The 25,967-nt window shown below is 42.9% G+C and overlaps 1 protein-coding gene across 6 annotated transcripts in view; it reads left to right on the top strand.

Moving 5' to 3' along the window:
- The window catches only part of sorcs2 (sortilin-related VPS10 domain containing receptor 2), a 406,325-nt gene that overhangs the window by 351,476 nt on the left and 28,882 nt on the right, over nucleotides 1–25,967 (top strand). For all 6 annotated transcript variants that reach the window (XM_080876806.1, XM_080876805.1, XM_080876804.1 and 3 more), the window contains 3 exons: nucleotides 12,070–12,249; nucleotides 18,752–18,898; nucleotides 20,839–20,941. In XM_080876806.1, the coding sequence (XP_080732932.1) occupies nucleotides 12,070–12,249; nucleotides 18,752–18,898; nucleotides 20,839–20,941 (430 nt within the window). The remainder of the gene's footprint in view (nucleotides 1–12,069; nucleotides 12,250–18,751; nucleotides 18,899–20,838; nucleotides 20,942–25,967) is intronic.

Raw genomic sequence — 25,967 nt, 5'->3', positions numbered from 1 at the left:
GAACATAAGGAGTGTGTTTGATGCCCCTATCGTACAATTGTTTCTGCTGGTTGTGGGCACAATCTCTGTTCCATGCAGCAGTGCTGAAGGCAGACTGAAGTCTCTGAGTCAACTGGGTGACGTAGTCAGCAGGAGAAACAGAAGTAGATGATGCTGACATGTTGGTAGGCAACAGCATATTAGCAGGCATCCGTGCCTCATGTCCATGTGTGAGAAAAAATGGCGTAAACCCCGTGGTAGAGTGAGGACTGGTGTTGTAAGCCAAAGCAACTTGATTGAGGCAGTCATCCCATTCGCCAGGCTGCTGAAGGAGTAACTTCGCTAACTGGTCAATAAGTGTTCGATTGAACCTCTCGACCATCCCGTCGCATTGAGGGTGATATGGGCTGGTCCGTGTCTTCTGGATGCCTAGCAGCTGACACAGATGTTTCACCAGGTCAGATTCAAACTGACGTCCTTGGTCCGTGTGTAGCATTTCAGGGACGCCGTGCTGACAGATGAAGTTGTCAAACAGGCATTTTGCAACTGTTGTGGCACGTTGGTCTGCAATAGCATAGAGATTGACATATTTCGAGAAATAGTCTTGAACAACGAGCACGTACCTGTTGCCACGACTCGTAATGGGGAGTTCAAGTATGTCAGCTGCCACCTTTTGAAATGGCTCCGCAGCAACAATTGTTTTCATTGGAGCTCTGTGATGAGGTGTGGGATTCCGTCTGGCATCACATGGAGTGCATTGTGTGCACCATATTCTGATGTCACGTGACATGAATGGCCAGTAATATAGCTGCTGAGCACGTTTCAGGACCTTATCTGCTGATAGGTGACCGGACACTGGGTTGCCATGCAGCAGCTGTAGGACAGTGTCTTTTAAAGATTCAGGAACAACCAACTGATGCAACACTGACTTTTGGGACGGGTTGAAAGCTTTACGACAGAGTAAGCCATTGTGAAAGGTAAGTCTAGAGTACTCATGCCATAGCACTTTTTCCTGAGGTGGGCATTTTTTCATACGCCAGTAGGGTGGTTTCTGACCCTTAGCTTTCCAGCCAATGACTTCTGACAGTACAGGATCTTTTTGTTGTTCACTTTTGAGATCATCTTCAGGCAGCTCAAGCACAAATGTGGATGAAACAGATAGCGCTGCACACTGCAGTCGTGGATCAGGAAGGTCATTGCATGGAATGTGTTTTTGGTCAGTACTGCAGGGACTATGGTTGGGCGGGCCTGCAGGACCCACGCACCTCTCTTCAGGTTTCAAGGTAGCAGAAGCAGTGCAGACTGTGTCCTGCTCTACGGTTTCACCCGTGACAGGGCGACGTGACAGTGCGTCCGCATTGAGGTGGCGGTGGCCATCTTTATGAATCACAGTCCACTCAAAAGGATCAAGTTCAAGAGCCCAGCGAGCACGGCGACCAGTTCTATCACTGTCAATGGGTATTTTCCGAAGACCCAGGAGGGGCTTGTGATCCGTGACAATAACAAATGGCTGCTTGTAGAGGTAGTGCCGAAAATGTCTAACTGCCCAAACAATGGCCCAGAGTTCTCGATCATAAGTCGACCACTTTCTTTCTGCCTTTGTAAGCGCATGGCTAGCATAGGCAATGACTTTCTCTTGCTGTCCCTGTTTTTGAGCTAGTACACTGCCAATAGCTGTGCTAGAAGCATCAGTATACAGAGAAAATGGCAATGTGAAGTCAGGGAATGAAACCACTGGAGGGTTTGAGAGGGCATGTTTCAGATACATGAATGCATCCTGGCACTGAGAAGTCCATTGAAAAGTTGCATGCTTCTCAGTGAGAGCATGTAGGGGGACACTGTGGTGCGCAAAGTTTTGAATAAACTTGCGATAATATGAACAAAGTCCAAGGAATGACCTTACTTCTGTCGCTGTTTGTGGAATAGGCCAGGCTTGCACACTGTTCACATTTCTGGGGTCAGGCTGGATACCATGTTTTGATACAATGTGGCCCAGAAATTGTACCTGATCTTTGGCAAAACAGCATTTTGAGGGGTTTAGCTTCAAGCCACTTGCCTGGAATCTGCCGAAAATTTCTTCCAGATGCTGGAGATGTTCTGCGAAAGAGCGGCTGTAAATAAGGACATCATCCAAATACACTAAGCAGGTTTTCCAGGGAAGGCCACGAAGTACCATCTCCATTAACCGCTGACATGTGGCTGGAGCGTTTGTGAGTCCCATGGGCATAACAGTGAAGTGGTAAAGTCCACTGCCGGTTGTGAAAGCAGTTTTCTCACGATCCTTCTCTTCCAGTTCAACCTGCCAATAGCCATGTTGAAGGTCCATTGTGGAGAACCAGGCAGAACCTGACAGCGCATCCAGTGCATCATCAACCCTTGGAAGAGGATGAGAGTCTTTGATTGTCACTGCATTGAGTTTCCTATAGTCGAGACAGAAACGCCACGTACCATTTTTCTTTCGCACCAGAACAACTGGGGCGGCCCATGGGCTGTAGCTTTCTTCGATGACACCTGCCTTTAAAAGGTTGTCAACTTGAGTCTGTATTTCAGCTCTCTGTTCAGGTGTCACTCTATAGGCTCTTTGTTTAATCGGTGTAGCATCACCTGTGTGAATATGATGCTTAATTATGCCTGTGTGACCTCTGTCCTCTGAGTGCTTACTGAAGATTCCTGAATACTTCTGGAGAAGTGATTTCAGGGACTGAACCTGGGAGTGTGACAAGTTTGTTTCATCTATTTCTACCGGCAGAGTCGAATCATACACAGGTGAAGTAGCACAACATGTCTGCTCCAGTGGAATGATATCAACAGATGAGCCTGAATGAAACTCACCAAGATGCTGTCCAGGGTACAGTTCGATTTCATCACTGGAGGGATTAAGCATTCGAACCACTGTAGTACCATTCTGAACTTCACTGAGAGTGTGAGCCACAACAATGTCACATGTTGGATTAGGGATCAAGACACCATAGTAGTCTGTTGGAACAGGAGAAGCCGGTGTGGCTGCTGACACACAGGCTGTGATCAGAGTTTCGCTCATAGCTGGAATTTTGGTTGGCGCTAACACGGAAACATTACAGCAGGCAGCCACCTCATGTCCTTTGGGCAACAGGGGAATTTTCATGTCCCACAGTTGCAGCACTTTGTTTTTGAGGTCGAGAAGAGCATGGTGCCTCTGCAGAAAATCCCAACCTAGAATGACTGGCTGGTAAGCACCTCTGAGGACTTCAAAGTCCTGCTGCCATACCTGAGTCCCAAGCCTAATACCAACGGTTAACTTGCCTAAGATTTCCAGACGTTCTCCATTGACCGAACGAGCTGGCACAGAGGATGCTACCATAGGCCGTTTTTTCAAAGCTGGATGAGCGTTTCGAAAATCTTCACTCACAAGGGAGACAAAGGAACCAGAGTCAATTAGAGCACACACTTCAATGCCCTCGACAATAGCCAAGACGTTAGAGGAGACTGATCCATCAGATTCTGAGGGGAACTGGGGGATGTGGTTTTGGGGCCCTGATACTGTAGCTGATGTTTGCCCCTCAACAGCAGCTAATGAAAGTTTCCCTGTGGGCCGGAGGTGAAATGTGCAGGCCTTTCCGGGGACTGGAAACGAACACCGGTCCTACTGTAGGACGCAGCATCTCTAACTCTACGTGGAGCAGGACTGGGACTGCGTCGGTATCTGTTATTGTCAGGGTAATTGTACCTGGAATACTGGGGGGGCTGTTGGGAAGGGTATGTGCGTTGATCGTGTTTCTCACATTTGTCCCACTCATTGAACCTCTGGGGAACAGGGGAAGAAGGACGTTCACGGTGAGACTCTGGATCACGATGATAACGCCTCTCAGGCGAGCAATAGTCTCTGGAATGTTGTCTGGCATGATAAGGCGACGGGGACGCACTGCGGGTGCTGTACTGAACATTGGAAGAGGAGGATCTATCACGACTGGAGTCCAAACGTTGGGCAAGGTAACTCTGTTTCTCCCGTAACTGCTGTACTTCATGTTTCAGGCTGGTTACAGTAAGCGTGAGCTCCTCAACCGCTTGAAGAAGTTTAGCATCAGTAGGCTGAGGACGTATCATAGCAACCTGTTCTGAAGACGGAATATGAGAGGATCCTGCAGCTGTAAGTTGCAATGCTGCCCGTGCTCTCTCACAACGGCTGGCAATGCGCAGGGCTCCGTCGAGATCCTCTGCACCCATCTCATGAATCTTAGATTGCAAGGTGGGGTCCAACCCAGCAACAAAACGGCGAAATTTTTCACCTTCCAAGGCATTGTAGTCATAGTTAGGGAAAGCTTCAAGCACAAGACGGGTAATATCCGCGCTGTACACATCTAAACTTTCACCTGGTTTCCGGGGGCGAGCATTCACATGTGTCTGGAAGAATGGCAGAGAATATTTTGGACCGAAAACCTCTTTCAGCTTATCCTTCACTAGATCATAGTCTTTCTGGGCTGATGAAGGCAAACTGTCCCAGTACAAAAATGCAGCATCTGCTAGACGAGTAGGCAGAACAGAGGACATCACAGTTGGCAAATCTACCTCAGGTGGAGTCATAGCTTGCACTGCCACTTCAAAGCGACGAGACCAACTAGTAAAAGATTCAGTCCCATCTCCTTTAAAAACAGGTGGAAGATCTATTGTCAGGGCACTGGAAACGGTATGGTGGGCGGGAGCAGCAACAGTCCGCATTGCATCCACTGACCTCGAATGTGGCACAGGAGAAGAGCGCAGCTCATGCACAGATTCACTCTCGTCAGCCGACATGTTCCCAACAAATATCCAGCTCAAAAAAAAAAAAAAAAAATCACAAAAACAGAGAGAAAAGCTGCAACAATCCTTCCTATCTCCAAAAATTATTACTATTATTATTTTCAGTTCATCAGCTGTTCACAGAGAGGGATAAATCCCAGCGGGGAAAAAAAACGATCTTATCCGCAGCTTGGGAGTAAAACTCACCAAATACACAGATCCATCAAGAAAATAAATCCCACCGCTGCCACCAGATGTAACGTGAGGGTTCACTAGATGGTTGGGAATCTCTCTGAATAATTAGGAACAGCAAGACGGAGACGGATAACTTTTTAGCAGCCTCTTTACTTTTAGCACCCTGCAACAACAACCCACACTTCCTGTGTGCCGCCCTCATGAATACTTCACTGGCCTCTCAGAAGCCAGGAAATCTTATACTCAGATCAAAACAGGGAAAACAACCAGGTAGATATAACACATACTTATTACTGGTTTGAACATGCATGTCTAAACATTCAAACATGTAAACATGTAAATATCAAAACACGTAACCACCAAATAGCTACATAACTAGCTTTATAACCTTTGTAAACACCTCTTTGTATATCAAAATAGATTTAAATTTACTTCTACACTTTACATTTACACCAGGGTTCCTTGTCAGCACTTTATGCTCAGATGTTTGTAAGCTAAAAATAAACTATTGTGTATGTTCAAATATACTGTTGTGATTGAAGAAGTTAAATAAAAATGTCAGTCATCAATTCATGCATCACCTCATGTCATCATAACAGAGGTCTGTCTTCCAGGAAAGAACAGTTTAAAATTAATGTAATATAGTATTGGCCATACTATATGATGTATTGCTTGTCTTTGTTTAATAATACAGAAGACAAAGACCTTAAAAAATAATCGCATATCGCATCGCAATCGCAATATTGGGGCAAAAAATCGCAATTAGATTATTTTCCATAATCGTTCAGCCCTAACCAGAGGTACACTTCAACTGTGAGAGACAGAATGTGGAAAAAAAAATCCATGAATCCACATGGTAGGATTTGTAAAGAATTTATTCGTAAATCAGGGTGGAAAATAAGTATTTGGTCAATAACAAAAATACAACTCAATACTTTGTAACATAACCTTTGTTGGCAATAACAGAGGTCAAACGTTTACTATAGGTCTTTACCAGGTTTGCACACACAGTAGCTGGTATTTTGGCCCATTCCTCCATGCAGATCTTCTCGAGAGCAGTGATGTTTTGGGGCTGTCGCCGAGCAACACGGACTTTCAACTCCCGCCACAGATTTTCTATGGGGTTGAGGTCTGGAGACTGGCTAGGCCACTCCAGGACTTTCAAATGCTTCTTACGGAGCCACTCCTTTGTTGCCCGGGCGGTGTGTTTTGGATCATTGTCATGTTGGAAGACCCAGCCTCGTTTCATCTTCAAAGTTCTCACTGATGGAAGGAGGTTTTGGCTCAAAATCTCACGATACATGGCCCCATTCATTCTGTCCTTAACACGGATCAGTCGTCCTGTCCCCTTGGCAGAAAAACAGCCCCATAGCATGATGTTTCCACCCCCATGCTTCACAGTAGGTATGGTGTTCTTGGGATGCAACTCAGTATTCTTCTTCCTCCAAACACGACGAGTTGAGTTTATACCAAAAAGTTCTACTTTGGTTTCATCTGACCACATGACATTCTCCCAATCCTCTGCTGTATCATCCATGTGCTCTCTGGCAAACTTCAGACGGGCCTGGACATGCACTGGCTTCAGCAGCGGAACACGTCTGGCACTGCGGGATTTGATTCCCTGCCGTTGTAGTGTGTTACTGATGGTGACCTTTGTTACTTTGGTCCCAGCTCTCTGCAGGTCATTCACCAGGTCCCCCCGTGTGGTTCTGGGATCTTTGCTCACCGTTCTCATGATCATTTTGACCCCACGGGATGAGATCTTGCGTGGAGCCCCAGATCGAGGGAGATTATCAGTGGTCTTGTATGTCTTCCATTTTCTGATGATTGCTCCCACAGTTGATTTTTTTCACACCAAGCTGCTTGCCTATTGTAGATTCACTCTTCCCAGTCTGGTGCAGGTCTACAATACTTTTCCTGGTGTCCTTCGAAAGCTCTTTGGTCTTGGCCATGGCGGAGTTTGGAGTCTGAATGTTTGAGGCTGTGGACAGGTGTCTTTTATACAGATGATGAGTTCAAACAGGTGCCATTCATACAGGTAACGAGTGGGGGACAGAAAAGCTTCTTACAGAAGACGTTACAGGTCTGTGAGAGCCAGAGATTTTCCTTGTTTGAGGTGACCAAATACTTATTTTCCACCCTGATTTACGAATAAATTCTTTACAAATCCTACCTTGTGAATTCATGGATTTTTTTTTTCACATTCTGTCTCTCACAGTTGAAGTGTACCTCTGGTGCAAATTACTGACCTCTGTCATCATTTTAAGTGGGGGAACTTGCACAATCGGTGGCTGACTAAATACTTTTTTGCCCCACTGTAGTATCTCAGGCCATTAAATATGCTCATGTGTTTCCCTTTTTAATAACCCTTACCTATATTGAGACAACAGTGCTTTTTTCCATCTTTATCACATCCGATTCCTGAGTTGAGTCACAGGATATTCTTTTCCTTCCTACTCTGTTTGGCCACTAAATTGAGGTCTTCCACCCAAGCATTTCCATGAATACTGTCTGCATATATTTACATTGTCACCCCAACAGTCCTTGGTGTTGGTGTATGATTGTTTTTTTTCTTCTTTTTGTGTTGTTTTTTTAGTCCCTCTGGTAGGTGGAGGACTATCTCTGAATGTTAAAAAGGCATCGGAAGCTAAAGTTTAGACATTTTTCAGTTCCAACTCCTCCCAAGCTCCATACTGCTGCCTCAGATGAACTGTCAGCCAAAAACAGGCTGCAGCGCAGGGCTTTAATGGAGGACTGGAATAAAGAAGAAAGAAAGAAAAGGTATATGGAGTTGAAGATGCAAGGAGAAGTAAATGAGGTGGAATATTTGTGTTTGAACTGAAACATGATGGTGTCATTATGAAGACTGCTCATTTATTTTTTCATTTAGAGGCAGTGTTGCATGGTAATGTGTTATACAGGAATGACAATATATCTGCCTGGAACGTGCAGCATAACGATGTTCTACTTTCATCATATAATAGTTATATTCTTTGATGGTTTGTGGTTGAGTGTTGGCAACTTGATTTGCTGATTAGGCATTTTGACATTGTTTTATGGTTAAATGTTTAACTTACTGATTGCCATTGTCACAGTCTTGTGTAATTTGAGCAGCAGTCTTGCATGTTAATGCATGAGCAGTGCCAGAAGTCTGTAGATGTTAATAAAGACTAATTTGTTTTGAGTTAGCAGACACTGGCAGGAATAAGAATGACCACAAAAACAAACTTAACTGAGCTGAAAAAGCATATAAGACAGTCCAGAAGAACTCAAAGTCCAATAGACAAATGAAACAGAAATCCAGACGAGGACTGTGAGGCAAAGCCAGGACTAAAAAGGACACGGGGAAGTAACTGGGGACAGGTGGAACCAGCAGAGATGGGCTGTATACAGAAAAAGTGAAGTTACAGTTGAATATTTAGGTATTGTGCCGTTTGATGTTGCACTTCGTAGATAGTCCCTGTCCAACTAACATACAGCCAATTTCACACAGACACCAATCTTATGTGTCTCAAAAAAGAGCTTGTACTTTGCTGTATGCCTCATTAATTTAGAGTTGGAATGAGTTGCCTGTTTAATAAGGGACGTTAGACCAGATTAATCTGTCTCGTGCTGCCTGTTTGATATTCTTTAATAAATGCTGATAGACTCTTTCTGTACATCTTCACCTCTTTGCACTCCTTCCCGGCTGAAGAATTGTAAAATATTACTTTTGTATTTGTCACCCAAATATTTTCCATTTGCTGACAATGAAAATTGCTGGAGGAATTTCTTTCAGAGCCATTTATCAAGCAAAAGTAGGAAAACATTATGACAACCCCTCAAGACACAAAAGTTTGTGTTGTCGGGTTCAAAAAGTAAAAGTACTCCTGCAGAAAAATATTCCCCATTAGTCACATTAGTCTATTTGCAGAAGTTTGAAACTGAGCCCATTTTAAATACTTTATATTCTCTTTAAGCTTCAGTAGGGTAGGACTATTTAGCTCAGAAAAAGACCTAAATCTTAATTTTAAAAAGAATAAATGTATTTCTAACATTTTTAAAATCACATCTGAATTAATAGGTTTAAGCATTGTGTGACATTGATAAGTGTGAATATGGAATTATAAACAAATACAAGATGTTGTATTTGGAAACCACCTTATTTGTTTAAATTGACTGTTTTATAAAGAAGGATTTAGCAGGAGCTGATGGTTTCCCTGCACCATCAAGGCTTTTCTTGCTGATGTGCCTTTCACACTACTCCCAACTCATCTTCATCACACATGTTGACCAAGATGGTTAGTACAAAGAAAGCTGAGGTATCAGTGTGTGCTTGTTTAATTGCTAGTCCTAGTTCTGTTCTGGCAACTGATCTCAGAACAGTGAAAGCAGAGGCATCATCTCAGTTTCCCATTAATTCCCCATCAAAGAGGGGAACTGATCAGAGATTTGTCCACCATGCACACACCATGCACAAACAGCCACAGTTTGCATTTGAACTTGAAAAGTTAAAGCCATTCTTAACGGGATATGGACACGCACCTGAATCTGGCCAAAAGCAGAGTCGAGACTGCTTGCACTGTCAATAGTCAACTGCAGCCACAAGTTGGCGGATGATCTGATATCCTCGTGTTGGTGTTGTTCCCAGACCATCATGAAAATGTTGTTCCAGGTTCAACATTGCAAGTGACCAATCACATTGTTGTGACGTTATTCCTTTGCGCGCCAAGCCATTCGTGCATTTATGAAATTCCAATGTTGCAAGGACAATATCAATTCTGCTTCCTGTTTATTAAAGGGTTACAGTTAGGGTTAGGGTCAGGGTCTGTTGATCGGCGGACAGAGGCGGTTTCACGCAGCTTAAGTACAGTTTTTTGTTTTACGCCGGTTTTTCCCGAAGTCGCAAAACTATGACGTCACAACATTCTGATTGGTCACTTGCAATGTTGATCCTGGAACAACATTTAGTATGATGATCTGGGAACAACACCAACACGAGGATATCAGATCAACCCAAGTTGGCAATGATTTGAAGGATAGATGCAAAAAGGTGAGGGGCTGTGGGACAGAATGCTGTTTGAGATGAAAGGAGAGAGACTGTGTTACTGTTACGCCCCGTCCCCTTTAGCCCGGGATAGCCACTGGCCAGAGGTGCAACCTTTTCTCGGAATAGTGGAAGAACACGGGAAAAGAGTGTAACCGCGCATAAACCAGTCACTGGAAGGCTCACGGGGTTTATTTCACCAAGCCAAGCAAAATACTTGCAGCACACAGCTGAGCCGGGAAGCTAAAAGCTTCGGAGTCTCCGAGGCCAAAATAACAAACAAAAACCCTCCCCCATTCTAGTAACAAAACACCAGGGAGGTCAGGTGTCGTATTTTCTTTTTCTTGATCAGGGAAGTAATACCCCGACCTCCCTGGCTTTCCATGAAACGGGAGAAAACTGGTCAAACAAAAATGGCGGAGAACCCCCTAGCTGCTTCCACGGCAGTCCCCCGCGATCTCAATATCCCAAACAGCAGAGGGGCACAGAAACACTATCACACACACCGCTCAGAGCCTCCAGAAGTCCGCTCAACCTTTCCGAGCTGCCGTAGCGCGTCGCAGGGAAGGGGGGGCTAGCGTGTGAGACACGGCCGTTTTGATCCCGTGGCTAACGAGCCGTAACGCTACTCAGCTGCGTCACCCAGAACCCAAAAGACGTGACAGGAAGGGGGAAAGGGAAACAACAGCATTCTCCCACAGGGAGCGTCTCCTAGCCATATCAACAACCGTAACAGCTGCATTTGAACTAATGTCAATTTTTAGATTTCACAAGACAAGCACTGCTTGCCTTGTTTGCTATTGTTCTGTCTACATTATTGTTTGAACTTACACACGGATTCAGTATGTTGCTCAAGGATACAAATGCAATACAATTACATTTTCCACACTTGGCCAGGCAGGCTTGGCTAACCTTTGTCCCTTAATAAATAAAAGAAGAAGAATTCTTTATATACAAACATTGTCTCTTCCCATTCCCAGAGTAACAAATACGGCTGTATTTAATAAGCTGCTTAACACTTTTTGCACCAATCTCACACTGTGGTACAATAGGTGTGCTGGCATTGCCATAAATAGCAAAAGACTCAAGAGTCTCTTATAAGACCATACCATGTGTCCTGTTTAAAAGCTTTGTGTTTACAAGTGTTTAAGTTGTTAAGTCTTTTATTGCTCACAGTTCTGTTGGATTCAAAAATCGAACTTTTTTTTACTTTCAGGGAAGCATTAGTGGTTTTCAGGTCACAATGTTAATTCTGCACAGTAAAAAAATTAAGCTAAAAGGTACCCAGTCCTTTCAAATGTGTCACCATGGGTCCTGAGACAGCATCCGTCCATAATCAGCACTGTGGCAATTTGCAGAAAGCTGCTGAGTGACTCAGAAAGAGTACCTTTATGAATATGAAGATCAGCATATGGCTTTCAATATTGCTATTACTTGGAACCACCACCATAAATCTAAGGGTAATTGAGCTTGAGTGTTTTTCATAAACAAGATGGAAGCGTGTCAGTGATTATAGACACACCTTCTTGGCTTCGTCTCCAAATGTTATGTTAATGTAATCACTAATAGAGAGAAAGTGCTGAATTGCTCTTTGATCCTTCATTACAGTCTTTCATGAGTGATGAAACCATTTTCATCAGAGTCTCAAGAGCTTTGTCAGATACACCTAACGGTATTCTACACTCCAGGAAACAGTGTTCAGTGGGTAGAACCCTTATTCGTCATCTCCCCCGTTTTCTGTTGAGTTTTTTCCTCACTCTCTACATTTGTATTTATCCGATTATGTTCCCTGGCTTGCTGCAAATCACTGTCAAAGTTCTATGAATTACACTTGCTTCTGTTACTGATTTATCTATTCTCACTCTCCTTTCTTTTCTTTATTCAGTTTCTTTTTTCTGTCTTCTCTCCATCTGTCATTACTTGCTTTCATTTTCTTTGTCAGTCATTTCTCTTGTATTCATTATCTGTCATTATTACCTTATTTTCTCTTTTCTTTCTCTGAGCTTACTTTGTTATTCCATCCCCTTTATTCTCTTTATTCAGTTTCCTTCTTTTACGCTTCTTTTCTCTTGTTTCACTCCCAAGAGCACTAATTTTTCTGTTTCATTCTCTAGGATGTTCAGATAGTGAGCACAGATGAGAACCAGGTCTTCCTCGCCCTCCAGGAGTGGTACCAGTCAGACACATACAACCTGTACCAGTCAGATCCCGAAGGCATCTACTACTCCATCGTCCTGGAAAATGTTCGCAGCACCAAGCAGCCAGAAGAGAATGTTCTCATTGACATTCTGGAGGTAAGATGGGGTTGTAATTTTAAAGCACAAAGACTCAAAACACTTTAAAAGTGATTTACTTGTCAAATTGCTATTATTTCTCTAATGAAATAACATCCAAAGCCTGGGCAACTGTATTATAATACACAATCAGTACAAGAAAAACAGAGAATATTGTTAACCATATCCTTGCGCATGTTCATTGACCTGAACATGCGCAAAGTTTAAAGTAGAAAAGAGTAATGTGAATGTTAGGAAGCACTTTAACTTTTTGTTGTGAGAAACGAGTGGGGCGATGGTGGCTCAAGAGTTGGGAGTTCGCCTTGTAATCGGAAGGTTGCTGGTTCGAGCCCCGGCTTGGACAGTCTCGGTTGTTGTGTCCTTGGGCAAGACACTTCACCCGTTGCCTACTGGTCGTGGTCAGAGGGCCCGGTGGCGCCAGTGTCCGGCAGCCTTGCCTCTGTCAGTGCGCCCCAGGGTGGCTGTGGCTACAATGTAGCTTGCCATCACCAGTGTGTGAATATGTGTGTGAATGGGTGGATACAGGCCATTTTCAAAGTAGTTTCTTACTTCAAACGTCTCTATGTTGTTTTCTTTCTAAACTAAACACCAGTTTCTTGACTCTGAATCTTAATACATGTTTTAAAGTCTTCTGTTTTTATATGTGTCCCTTATGAGGAAGTCAGGCTAAAAAGTTGTTATAGTTCCACAAAACAGTATTAAAATAAAGAGTTTTGTAAGCAGACCTGTGGGTTTAAGAGGGAAATAGGGAGAAAAAATGACAAAATGTAAAAACTATTTTTATGACAGAAAATTCCTGTTGATTGCAGAAGGGGTACACTGTGTCCTTATAACCCACCCATTAATGCACCCCGTTTGGATCTTTTAATCAAACTGTTTTCCAGCCCAGGTCATGGTGGTGGCAGGCAAAGCTACAAAGCTTAGGAAGCTGGGTCATTTTTTCTGGACAGCTCTTCTAACCCATATTGAGTGATCAGGGGACATACAGGGAGTGCAGAATTATTAGGCAAGTTGTATTTTTGAGGAATGATTTTATTATTGAACAACAACCATGTTCTCAATGAACCCAAAAAACTCATTAATATCAAAGCTGAATGTTTTTGGAAGTAGTTTTTAGTTTTAGCTATTTTAGGGGGATATTTTGTGTGTGCATAATTATTAGGCAACTTAACAAAAACAAATATATACCCATTTCAATTATTTATTTTTACCATCCATCCATCCATTCGCCTCCGCTTATCCTTTTCAGGGTCGCGGGGGGCGCTGGAGCCTATCCCAGCTGTCATAGCCAGTCTGTCGCAGGGCCAACACACAGGGACAGACAACCATTCGCACTCACATTCACTTGCACATTCACACCTAGTGGCAATTTGGATTTATCAATTAACCTATCCCCACAACCTTCATGTCTTTGGACGGTGGGAGGAAGCCGGAGTACCCGGAGGGAACCCACGCAAACACGGGGAGAACATGCAAACTCCACACAGAAATGATGTTGGAATTGAACTCAGGACCTTCTTGCTGTGCGGCAACAGTGCTAACCACCGTGCCACTGTGCTGCCTTTATTTATTTTTACCAGTGAAACCAATATAACATCTCCACGTTCACAAATATACATTTCTGACATTCAAAAACAAAACAAAAACAAATCAGCGACCAATATAGCCACCTTTCTTTGCAAGGACACTCAAAAGCCTGCCATCCATGGATTCTGTCAGTGTTTTGATCTGTTCACCATCAACATTGCGTGCAGCAGCAACCACAGCCTCCCAGACACTGTTCAGAGAGGTGTACTGTTTTCCCTCCTTGTAAATCTCACATTTGATGATGGACCACAGGTTCTCAATGGGGTTCAGATCAGGTGAACAAGGAGGCCATGTCATTAGTTTTTCTTCTTTTATACCCTTTCTTGCCAGCCACGCTGTGGAGTACTTGGACGCGTGTGATGGAGCATTGTCCTGCATGAAAATCATGTTTTTCTTGAAGGATGCAGACTTCTTCCTGTACCACTGCTTGAAGAAGGTGTCTTCCAGAAACTGGCAGTAGGACTGGGAGTTGAGCTTGACTCCATCCTCAACCCGAAAAGGCCCCACAAGCTCATCTTTGATGATACCAGCCCAAACCAGTACTCCACCTCCACCTTCGGACTGGAGCTCTCTGCCCTTTACCAATCCAGCCACGGGCCCATCCATCTGGCCCATCAAGACTCACTCTCATTTCATCAGTCCATAAAACCTTAGAAAAACCAGTCTTGAGATATTTCTTGGCCCAGTCTTGACGTTTCAGCTTGTGTGTCTTGTTCAGTGGTGGTCGTCTTGGCCATGTCTCTGAATATTGCACACCTTGTGCTTTTGGGCACTCCAGTGATATTGCAGCTCTGAAATATGGCCAAACTGGTGGCAAGTGGCATCTTGGCAGCTGCACGCTTGACTTTTCTCAGTTCATGGGCAGTTATTTGGCGCCTTGGTTTTTCCACACGCTTCTTGCGACCCTGTTGACTATTTTGAATAAAACGCTTGATTGTTCGATGATCACGCTTCAGAAGCTTTGCAATTTTGAGACTGCTGCATCCCTCTGCAAGATATCTCAGTATTTTTGACTTTTCTGAGCCTGTCAAGTCCTTCTTTTGACCCATTTTGCCAAAGGAAAGGACGTTGCCTAATAATTATGCACACCTGATATAGGGTGTTGATGTCATTAGACCACACCCCTTCTCATTATAGAGTTGCACATCACCTAATATGCTTAATTGGTAGTAGGCTTTCGAGCCTATACAGCTTGGAGTAAGACAACATGCATGAAGAGGATGATGTGGACAAAATACTCATTTGCCTAATAATTCTGCACTCCCTGTATAAACCCAAGTTAAACGTTAATTCCTTACTCTTCTCCACATTAAGCATGCCAGGAAAACTTTCACATTACAAGGCAGCTATGCTATGCATTTGTTCATTTGTGTATGTCCTGAGTCTTTTGCCAATTTCTCCAGATAAATGGGCACAGAAGACGTGACACAAAGGGTGGAGGAAGAAAGAGAGAGGGAGCGTTAGAGGGGAAAGAATAGGCAGTGGATCATCTCCTCCTTCCCATGTGTCATCCCTTGCTCTGGGCTGCGCTTTCGTCACAGGCTGTAGATATAGATAGAGAGGTGAACAATATATGTGGGATGAATAAAGACAGATTGAAGCAGAAGGACTATAAAATACAGACAGGAAGAGGTTTGAAGCCAGACGTACAAAGAGAATACAGGCAGGCTTATGTACTTTGATTTAAACGATTTGTTTCTCTTGTGTGGACATCAGTGCCACTGAGAGCTGAGGAAGGCTATAGAAGCAGACATATCTGATATGCTGCCTGGCTTGGTCTAAATGTTTTTGTTCATTATTGTTTCAGTCTTTTATATTTTATCTTCAGAACCTAAAGCTAACAATATCACAGCCACAAAAACTATGCAGTAGATATTGATTTCTGTGAATTAAACTTTAACAGTCCAGTGGTTTAAACCTTAATGATGGTTAAACGGCATATTCTATTTGATATTATGACTCAGACTCTGGAATTCAAAGTTACGTTAAATTCCAGTTTTAGATTCCTTTATCTAGATTACAACATAAAACCAGTACCGGTAATATTAAAAACTGAACTAGCACACATAAAAAAGCAATAAATCAAAGTGTTAATGTCTATAGCTTCTGTTCCTTGTAGGACATCAATGAGGTAAAACACATACTGTATATTGTGGGTTATCACACCCCTGCATGCCCTGGCCAAAGACACCTGTATTCACACCTTTAAGGCAGATGATGTGATGACATATGCACAGCTCTTCCCACACTTACACAACCCTGTCATCGCAGTCATCCCTCAGTTTTGTAGCTGCCCTTCACTGAGCTATGCTACACAGAGGAGTATCCTGAAAGTCTACCTCATTCTGCTCCTTGAGGGAACAGAAGTTACAGACATCACACTTTGTTCCTTTTCAGTCATTTTACTTGGTACAACACATATAGTGTGGGAAATATATACAGGCCCCGGAAAGCAGCCACCAGACCTAAGTGGGACCTAGTGCATTGTGGACTAAGCAGAAAGGACAAAATAAGGTAATGAAGGAGCGATCACTTCTAAGTGATAGAATTGAACATGTTTGCAGCATAAATATCATCCACAATGACCCCTTTAAAAAGAGCCCCTGAATTTCCCAATTCTCATTCATTACCTCATATTCAATTCAGCGTTATTTATTTAGCCCCAAATCATCAGTCGCCTCAAGGTGTATTCTATTATAAGACCGGGCAACATAACAGAATAAATACCTAAAATAATACAATAATAATAAATAAAATGTGCTCTCACACCCAGAGGCAAAGAGAGACTCTTGGAGCGTTATGCCAGTAAGCCTTCATAATCCACTGGGAGAGCTTCTGTTTAGAAAGAGCTCTACTACTGACTGGATTAGCAAAGCAGGCAATCAACTGGTCAGATAAACACACATTCTGAGTGCAGTCAATGTATATATTCAGTACTCACACCAGACACAGAAAAAGCAGCCTCCTCTGCTCCTCAGAAGCCAAAGGAAGGAGGCAGAAACTCAGAAGCTCAAATTTCAGAGAGCTACAAGCCACAGGAATAACCTTAGGTAAATGTTACATTCATACATAGTATAACTCTGAGGCCAACAGAAAACTGTGTTCAAGAAGGCAAAGCATGAATGTCACCAACTGGCTTTGTAGAACCCAAAGCAAGAAGCAACGTAGTCTTATATGAAAGGAACTTCATATATACAGACTTAAAGATTCAGTTGGTGCACTGTATACCTGCTGTGACCCCCATTAAAGCAATTATGATTAGCACATATAGATGTCAAAAAAATTTAATGATAGAAAAGGTAAGACCTTTATCCAGCAGTCCCTGCAGGAATTTTAAAACATCCACAATAGAGCACTGGAATGGGAGAATGCGTCGGTTTTGGCTCCATTGCTCAAAGTTCTGTTGTTTGTATGCATACAAGCCTCTAGTATATGAAGCTCCAGCACTCTAAATTTTTGCCGCCACATGTGGGTGAAGACCTGGTTACCAAGTTTGACCTCTCAACAGGCAAGTATGCAGCTGCCATAGTTCTGAGCATGGATGAATCACCTCCCCTCCCACCTGAGAGAGGAGGTCCTGCAGAGAGGACGGCCTCACTGCCAACACACTGATTATCTCTGCATACCACAGCTTTGCTGGTCACCAAGGGGCCACTAGAATCTGAGAGAGGCACTGCTGAGACACTCTTTCTTGAATTACTGGTATCATTTCCTTTGGGGGAAAGGCATACAGGAACATGTCAAGGAACATGCGCTATCGCATTCATCCCCAGAGGTGCAATAATAGTTGGTTATGGAGAAGTAGGGGCAGTGAGCAAAGAAAAAAGATCTACTTCCACTACACCAAAAAGATCCTGCGAGATATCCCATACCACATGTGTTCTACTGAGTGACTCAGCTGGAAGAGAACATTCCCTTTGCTTGTTGAACTGCATACAAGGGTTTGGCTAATACAGCCTAATTTGTTTTACATGACCTCTAGCTTAGTATTAGCCAATGTTAAGCTGCTGTCAGTCAGCTGATTGAATTTACAACTTTGTCTTTATTTTAGCATCTGTGTCACATTTTGTTTTAGTAGTTAACATAAATTCTTGTTCTGTGAGAGGTAGCAAGAATAAAAGGAAAGCCCATAAAGTTGATTCTGTTCATCTGGACGTAATTTTTTCAGTGGGAAAAATGTTTCCTCGCACATCCAAGTGATTCTTGCTTCCCTGGCTGCTGTATCCGTGGGGATTGTGTTCACTCTGTGTTGTATAGCCCTGATGACACCCAGTTTGTGCTCCAGTGGATGATAATGATCAAATCTTACATACTGGTATGTGTTGGTTTACAGTAAACATGATCATCCAGAATCAGTTTTGGGGGATTTCCTTACCTGGATGATTGAGCATGCATCAACACAATGAAAGGAAAGATTTGTAAGAGGGTACTGAGACCTAGTATGATGTATGTTTTGGAGATGGTGACATTAATAAAAAGACAGGAGGCAGAGATAGAGATGGTAGAATATATTAAGATTGTCATTCGGGGTGACCTTCTAGGGATAGGATGAGATGATCTGCTGCGGTAACCCCTATAGCAGGTGTAGGGGAACTCCAGGCCTCGACAGCCAGTGTCCTGCAGGTTTTAGATGTGTCCTTGACCCAACACAGCTAATTTAAATGGTTAAATTACCTCCTCAACATGTCTTGAAGTTCTCCAGAGGCCAAGTAATGAACCGGCCCTTGAGGCCTGGAGTTCCTCCACCCCTGCCCTAGAGGGAGCAGCTGACAGAAGATTAAGCAGTAGTTACATATATACCACATTTTTTTTCAAAATGACTTGCATCATGTTCAAAGATTTCTTTAAAAGGGCAACAGAAATAACTTTTTGCAAAATTAACCCAAGCTATGAAAAATCTATCTCATTCTGTCAGGTACGTGGAATCAAAGGAGTCTTCTTGGCAAACCAGAAAATTGATGGAAGAGTGGCAACTGTAATAACTTACAACAAAGGACGTGACTGGGAACCCTTGGCCCCACCTACCACTGACATGAATGGCAAACCTGTCAGTTGCAAAGCGGTAAGCATCCATCTAACCAAACTAGTCTGTACTCAATACAGATTTTTACAGAGTACGTTAGTACTGCACATAGTCATGCATATTGTACATAGTAGTAGTAGACACTTGGCTTAGACTTTGTATCTATAAACTGAAGTGCAGATGCAATCTTGCACAAGCAGCAATCAATCAGACTGTTCAGACCTGTTGACTAGGTTGTTCAGAGTGTAAGCATAAAGTAAGCGAAGGAAGGATGAGTGTTGTACATTGAAGGATGTGTTTGAGATGCCCTCCTAGCTTTGCCATCCATCTTGTGAAAGTTGCTGCTGTAGGGGTAGGCTAGTCAGCAAAGAGCAATGAGTCACCCGCAGTCTGATATCCATACATCATACCTCGCAGGGAGATAGAGGGGGTGTGAGTCTGTTCTTTTATTTGAACCATCGCTTCAGTCAGCTGACACATCTGGAGGTAGGACACAGATATCAGTTTGAGACTCATTTACCATCTCTGAGCCGTGGTTGGTCGCTCTGATATTGACCTCTCTTCCCTTTAGCCTCTTCCATACCTCAACAGAATTACCTTGCCTGGATTCCAGTTATTACATCTATCAGTCAGAGAGGCGGCTTTATTTCAAAAGCTGACATCACATGTATTGCCTCACTGACATCACAACTCACAGAGATAGACAAAGCCAGATAGCAGATGTACTATCTACTATCTATATGTCAGTGTAACAGGCACGTGCTGTCAGCTGTAGCCATTACCTGACAGAGACTGGTTAAGAGAAATGACCTCTATACACAGGAGAGGTTTATCGTTTCGGAATGCGGTGTGTTGTAGTTTGCGTGCTCCACGAAGCACCACAAAGAAATGTGCAGATGCTAAAAGATTTTTATATATTTACTGAGCAATTCTGCACAAAGCACATATAGCCAGACACTGGCAAAATTACATAGGGTATAAAAGGTTAATTTGTTCCCATTCTTAAACCCCATTCCTATAAAACTCCTACCATTAATGATTGCGTCGATCTTAAATGTGATCAGTGTAACATGCTACATGCCACAGGCTTTTAAGGTGGCAAAAATTAAACCATTACTTAAAAAGCCAGCACTTGCTGTTTTAGTTAATTATAGGCCAATCGCCAGCCTTCTTTTTATTTCAGAAATTCTTGAAAGAGTAGTTGTAAAACAGCTAGTTGTAGGTACAGTTGGTACAGGTAAAGTCAGACACACTAACATTTTTTAAAACAGTGTTTAGACAAACAGCACTACACCTCTGATGGTACTTAACTTACACTGCTGAAGAATATGTCCTGTGCTACCTAACCAACAATTTGTCTTCACTGCTTTGGAATCTATGAGAAAGCATACTGAAAACCCTATTTTGGAATGAGCCAAAGTGATGTAATATACTGTTTGTAATTCATAAAACAGAGATGGATCTTGGTGAGTAATGATCTGATGCAACCAACAAGTCTTCAGGTTCTTATAGATCAAACTTGCTTTCCAGCTATTTGCAAACACTGGTTTTTGATATATTATCAGAAACAGTTCATGACAATCTTTTGTGCAAAACAATACATTTCTATTGAAACTGCAGTCAACATCCTCGGCATTAGGGTTTGAAGCAACAAGTGGAAATGTAATTCATAAAATGCCTAACGTTTGCACTGGTGACTCTCCACTCTGATTCTCATATTTGAAATGAATTATCATTCATTAAATATCTGTCACAAATACAGTTTGATTAACAGAACTAAAACCCTTTTGAACTGCGATTAGTTTGCAGTGGGATAATCAGGTATCTGTCGTAAGACTCATTAAATATTGCTGAGCGAGTGCTCCGGTATTCAGTAGACCCACTATTTTACTCTAAGTACTTTGGGCCACATTGAACATTGTTTTGGTGGGTGGATCTGAGTGCTTCCTAAGTTCTTTCTACATGTGTCTCCTCTGCAGCCGGACTGTCACCTCCACCTCCACTTGCGCTGGGCAGACAACCCCTATGTGTCTGGGACTGTCCACACCAAAGACTCTGCTCCCGGTCTTATTATGGGTGCTGGTAAGTAAACCTATTTTTATTTATGTAATTTTTTATGAGCTTCCTCCACTTGTTTTCACTTTATGTAACTTGTTTCTTGAATTTTCTAGAGGGGTTGGCTGTGTCTTTGTAGATTTAGAGAAAGTGTATGATAGGGTGCTGAGAGGAAGTTGGGATTTGCAGAGAAGTATGTGAGGGTGGTGCAGGAGATGTATGAGGACAGCAAAACAATGGTAAAATGTGTCATAGGAATTACAGAGGGGTTCAAGGTGGCTGTGGTATTAAATCCAGGATCAGCTGTGTGCCCCTTCTTGTTTTCTGTGGTGATTGAGGTCTGAGTCAGGTTGGGGTCTGGCAGGAGTCTCTGTGGACTACGATGTTTGCAGACAACATTTTGATCTATAGTGAGAGTAGGGAGCAGGTTTTCATTGAGAGTAACCAGGATAAACAAGATTAGAAATGAGTACCGTATTTTCCGGACTACAAAGCGCACCTGAATATTAGCTGCACAAGCTAAAATCAGGGGAAAATTCTGTTTTGTACATACATTAGCCGCACCTGACTGAAAGGCGCAGGTGTTTCAATGTTTACTTACCATATGTAAGAGAATATGCACAAAGGGGATTATCAGGAAAGAGATGGCTGTTTGGGAACACATCCCTTTGATTAATATATACAAGTACAGGTAATTACAAGTACGAAACATGTACTGTGCTTTATAAACGAGTAACAAATGTAGTGTATAACAATGACCTACAGCACACCAGAAAAATAGATTCGGCCTACCTTTTAGGCTCAGGTGCAGTGACACAGCTTTAACAAGAAGAAAAGTCAGTCATTCACCACCATCTTTCTCTTCTTCCTGCGCACTAAAACCACCAAAGTCCTCTTCTCCAGTGTCGGAAACAAACAGGCTTAGGATGGCTTCGTCATCCACTCTCCGCTTCTCTCCTTCGTTGTCGCTTTCAAAACCAAAGAAATCCTCGTTGTCAGTGTCGGAGTTGAACACCCTCTGAAGGGCCATGGCGGTGTCCCCCTCTCCATCACGCAGCAGTCCAGCCCTTCAAAATCTGTTGGTGATCGTGGATGTTTTCACACTTCGCCATGCTGTCAGAATCCACTGACAGCCTTGGGCAAAACTTGCTCTTCGCATGCAACCAGTTTTGGTGAATGATTTATCGCCGCTCATCATCCACGCCTCCCACTGAACGCGTAGTGCTACTTTGAACGCACAATTCACACTTATGTCGAGTGGCTGCAGGTGCTTCATTGTGCCTCCAGGAATCACAGCTGGAATCGAGTTTGTGCTCTTAATGGCTGCTTTCACAGAATCTGTGATATGGGCCCTCATGCTGTCCAAAACAAGCAACGCTTTTTTTGGGGGAAAGAATCCTCCAGGTCGCTTCCCATAGCACTCTTGCAGCCACTCCTTCATTACGCTTTCCACCATCCACCCTTTCTTGTTGACTTTAGCAGAGATCTTTTCTATTGGCACAGTCATTCGCTTAAAAATCACCATTGGCAGAAGTTTAAACCCTGATGCTGTGCAGACCAGCACACAAATGAAATTTGTTCTCTCATGGCCAGTGGTTCTCACCGTGATGGTTGATTCACCTTGCTTATTAACAGGTCAAACGTCAACGGCACTTCATCCATGTTTATGATCTCATCCGGTCCGATGGAATACATTTGTTTTTATTTCTTAGTGTGAATTTGCGGAAGTTTGTTATTTTCTCTGCGTAGTCGGAAGGGAGTTGCTGACACACCGTCGTCCGTGCCCTGATGGACAGTCCTTTTCGTTTCATAAATCTGTGACACCAGGATGGCCCACCTCTGAAATTTTCTATCTTCATTTCGTTGGCGACTGTTTTGGCTTTTAATCAGATCTGCACAGTTGAAACACCTCGCCCGTTTGCTCTCTGTGTGTTCATCCAGTCTTCAAGTTTAAACCATCTGCTCTTATTTCCTCTGAAAGCTTTTTTCGTCTTTTTGGACTGAGCTAGTTTTTTACGCTGGCGTCTCCAGCGTCTCACCATTGATTCGTTTATACCAAGGGTACGTGCAGCAGCTCTATTTCCCTCGCTGAGAGCCTTGCTAATCAAGTTTGTTTTTCGCGCTACTTCATACGGCACTACGTTGCCTGGCGGACGGACATGTGACCAGTGTTACCACTCTTGTACCCTTGTACTCTTGTGTGTCTGATCACATGCCCTTCCGCCAGGCAACGTAGTGCCGTACAACAGCGGAACAACCAAAACAATCGTCTTACGATATCACAAAAGTCATGGACGATCCATAGAAAAGCCGCACCTGACTAAAAGCCGCAGGGTTCAAAGCTTGTGCAAAAAGTAGCGCCTTATAGCCCGAAACTTACAGTATATCAGAGGAGATCGGTGTATCAGAGGGACAGCTCAGGTTGACAAAGAGCCAAGGCTGAGATGGTTTGGACATGTGCAGAGGAGGGATAGTGGATATACTGGACAAAGAATATTAAATATGGCTCTGCCAGGCAGGAGGAAGAGAAGAAGATCAAAGAGAAGATTTGCTGATGCTGTGATGGAGGACATGCAAAGGGCTGGTGTGAATGAGGAGGATGGGTAGAGTGACATGGAAGCAGTACAGCAGCAAGCCCCTAATATAAAGTGAGATGGAAAAGTCTATCCATGCCATCCATCCAATGAAATAGTCTTGAGTCTTCATTTGCCAGTGTAGCGATCTATTGAAACCTGTACAAATACAATATCATGTAAATATAATTTAAAAGGCAAAACCCAGAGTTTGTACAATTTTGTCTAGCTTGAAAGTCAAGATTCGAGATGACTACCTTTATTCTTCCGCACAGCCTAAACTCTCCAAGGATGTTAGCTGCCTTTTTTTCCTTTCCCACACTGCTTCAGTAATGTTAAGTTCTGGGTTCCATGTGTGATAGTGTTCAACTGTGCGTTTTTCTATCCAGGTATATTTTTACAGCATTGGAAGTGGGTTTGGGATAATTATCGGGCTGAAAAATGATTGGCCATTAGCCAATTGCTTTCCAGGCACTTTTGATATTGCAAGCCAGATCAAAATCAGACAGTGTTTTCTGTATTCATAAGTTCATCAGGTTTGACAAGATCTCCAACACCACTGACTGAAATTCAGTACCAAACCATCACAGATGGCTTTATTGTTCAGTGTAACAAGTATTCCAAACAAACTGCCAATGCAGTAAAAACATACCTAATTATAAAAAAACCACGATGAAACGTTACCAGTCATGTATTGGCCTCCCCAGTGCTAAGATCTCAATGTAACTGAATCAGTGTGGGGTCATCTTAGCAGAGAACAGAGAAAAAGCAGCCACTATCTCAAAAGGATCTTTGGAATGTCCTTCAAGAATCAAGGAGAACTATTCCTGAAGACAACTTAAAGGAATGACAAAAAGAAAGCTTGCCTAAGAGAATTCAGGCTGTGCTGAAGAATAAAGGTGAATAAAGTTTGTTACAACTGAACAAATTTGAGTTTTTTTTTCTTTTATATTGTATTTCCCAGCAATTTCCCATTTTCCTATCAAAATATAAAGAAATAAGGTGTGGCTCAAGATTTTTGCACAGTATTTATGTAAAGAGTTTGCATGGTTAGGCAAGAAAACCCCTTTCCTCTAGAGAAAAAATACAGTTAATTTACCAAGGGAAAAGCTTTGGCTGTTCCTTTCTGTCTGTGCAGTGGTGGAGTATAAAACTGCTGCCACACTGCTTCATGCCTGGGGACTTTTACACAAGGTGGAGTTTACTAAACTGCCAGCAATTTTATTTATTGGATACTTTACTATATTTGTCTTTGTGGGGGCATTGCTGACAGAAAGCAAAAAAGGCTTGAAAATGAAATTAAGTCAGTGAGTAAGCTGCCTGTGTCTGTTTGTGAAAAAGAGAAAACAAGCCATTTAAGTCACACTTTTGATTTTCTACTAAAGCCCATTTCTGCTTAAAAAAAAAAAACTCTCACAGAAACAAAGACACACAGTATAGTTTTTGAATTGAATTTTATTTATATAGAAAAGAAAGAAAGTGAACTTTATTGATCCCCGTGGGAAATTCCTCTCTGCATTTAACCCATTCATTCAGTGAAGCAGTGGGCAGCCATTGGCCGCCCAGGGAGCAGTGTGTAGGGATGGTACCTTGCTCAGGGGTACCTCAGGGTAGCTGTTCAGGGGAATCGAACCCCCGACCTTCCGATCATGGGGCCACCACTCTACCTACTGAGCTATCCCTGCCCACAGTTACCACAGGACACTGAGCTGCATCAAGGTGTGCCATGCTCTCCAAGCTAGGCCCACCCTTACACAACCACAACAAGAACAATGGGACTATATCAGAAACTGAGTGACTCTTATATGCCCCATCTCCAGCATTGCCTTCAATTCTTTGAGAACCATTTTGCTTTGGTGTTTTTGCAGCCTATAGGGTTGTAACTGAACTGACAGCCTTGGGAAAGTTACCAAAATATACTTTATGAGGTTAGTGCAACCTGGCCCCAGAGAAAAAACGCATCAGATATAGCTCAGTTGCAACTTAGCTATATATGCACTCTCAGCCGGTGAGAGATGGTTATCACAGGGAAGCACGTTCACCTAGCTCACCAGAGACACAAGCTTCGCCTTCTTCCATGCTTTTAGGAAGTTGAAATGGTAAATCTAAGTTGCTCTGCCTCTGTCAGTTCACACAACTTTATAATAAACAATCCCCACTTGGGAATATGTGTGACCTAAATAGGCTCTTGTCTATTTATGTAGAGCAGAATAAGTTCATTTGAATTGACTTGGTCCCCTGTAATAAAGCTCTTACCTTGTGTAAGTTCATAATAATACACTTGACTGGGACTTCCATGAGGGTTAGGAGGTGTCGAGGTGATTTTGGCATAGACACTGGATTAACCAGCTGGCATTCAGGACAGGATAGGCAACACTAGCACAAATGCTAGTGTTGCACTAGCACAAATGCCAGTAAAATCAGGCCTATTCTTTTCATAGTTTACAGGCCAGGTATGGGTTTGTAATGGGCTGCCTGAA

Source organism: Rhamphochromis sp. 'chilingali', assembly GCF_963969265.1.
Source record: "Rhamphochromis sp. 'chilingali' genome assembly, chromosome: 1".
NCBI lineage: Eukaryota > Metazoa > Chordata > Actinopteri > Cichliformes > Cichlidae > Rhamphochromis > Rhamphochromis sp. 'chilingali'.
Note: the sequence above shows the minus strand (reverse complement) of the source record. Positions and strands in the feature narration are given on the sequence as shown.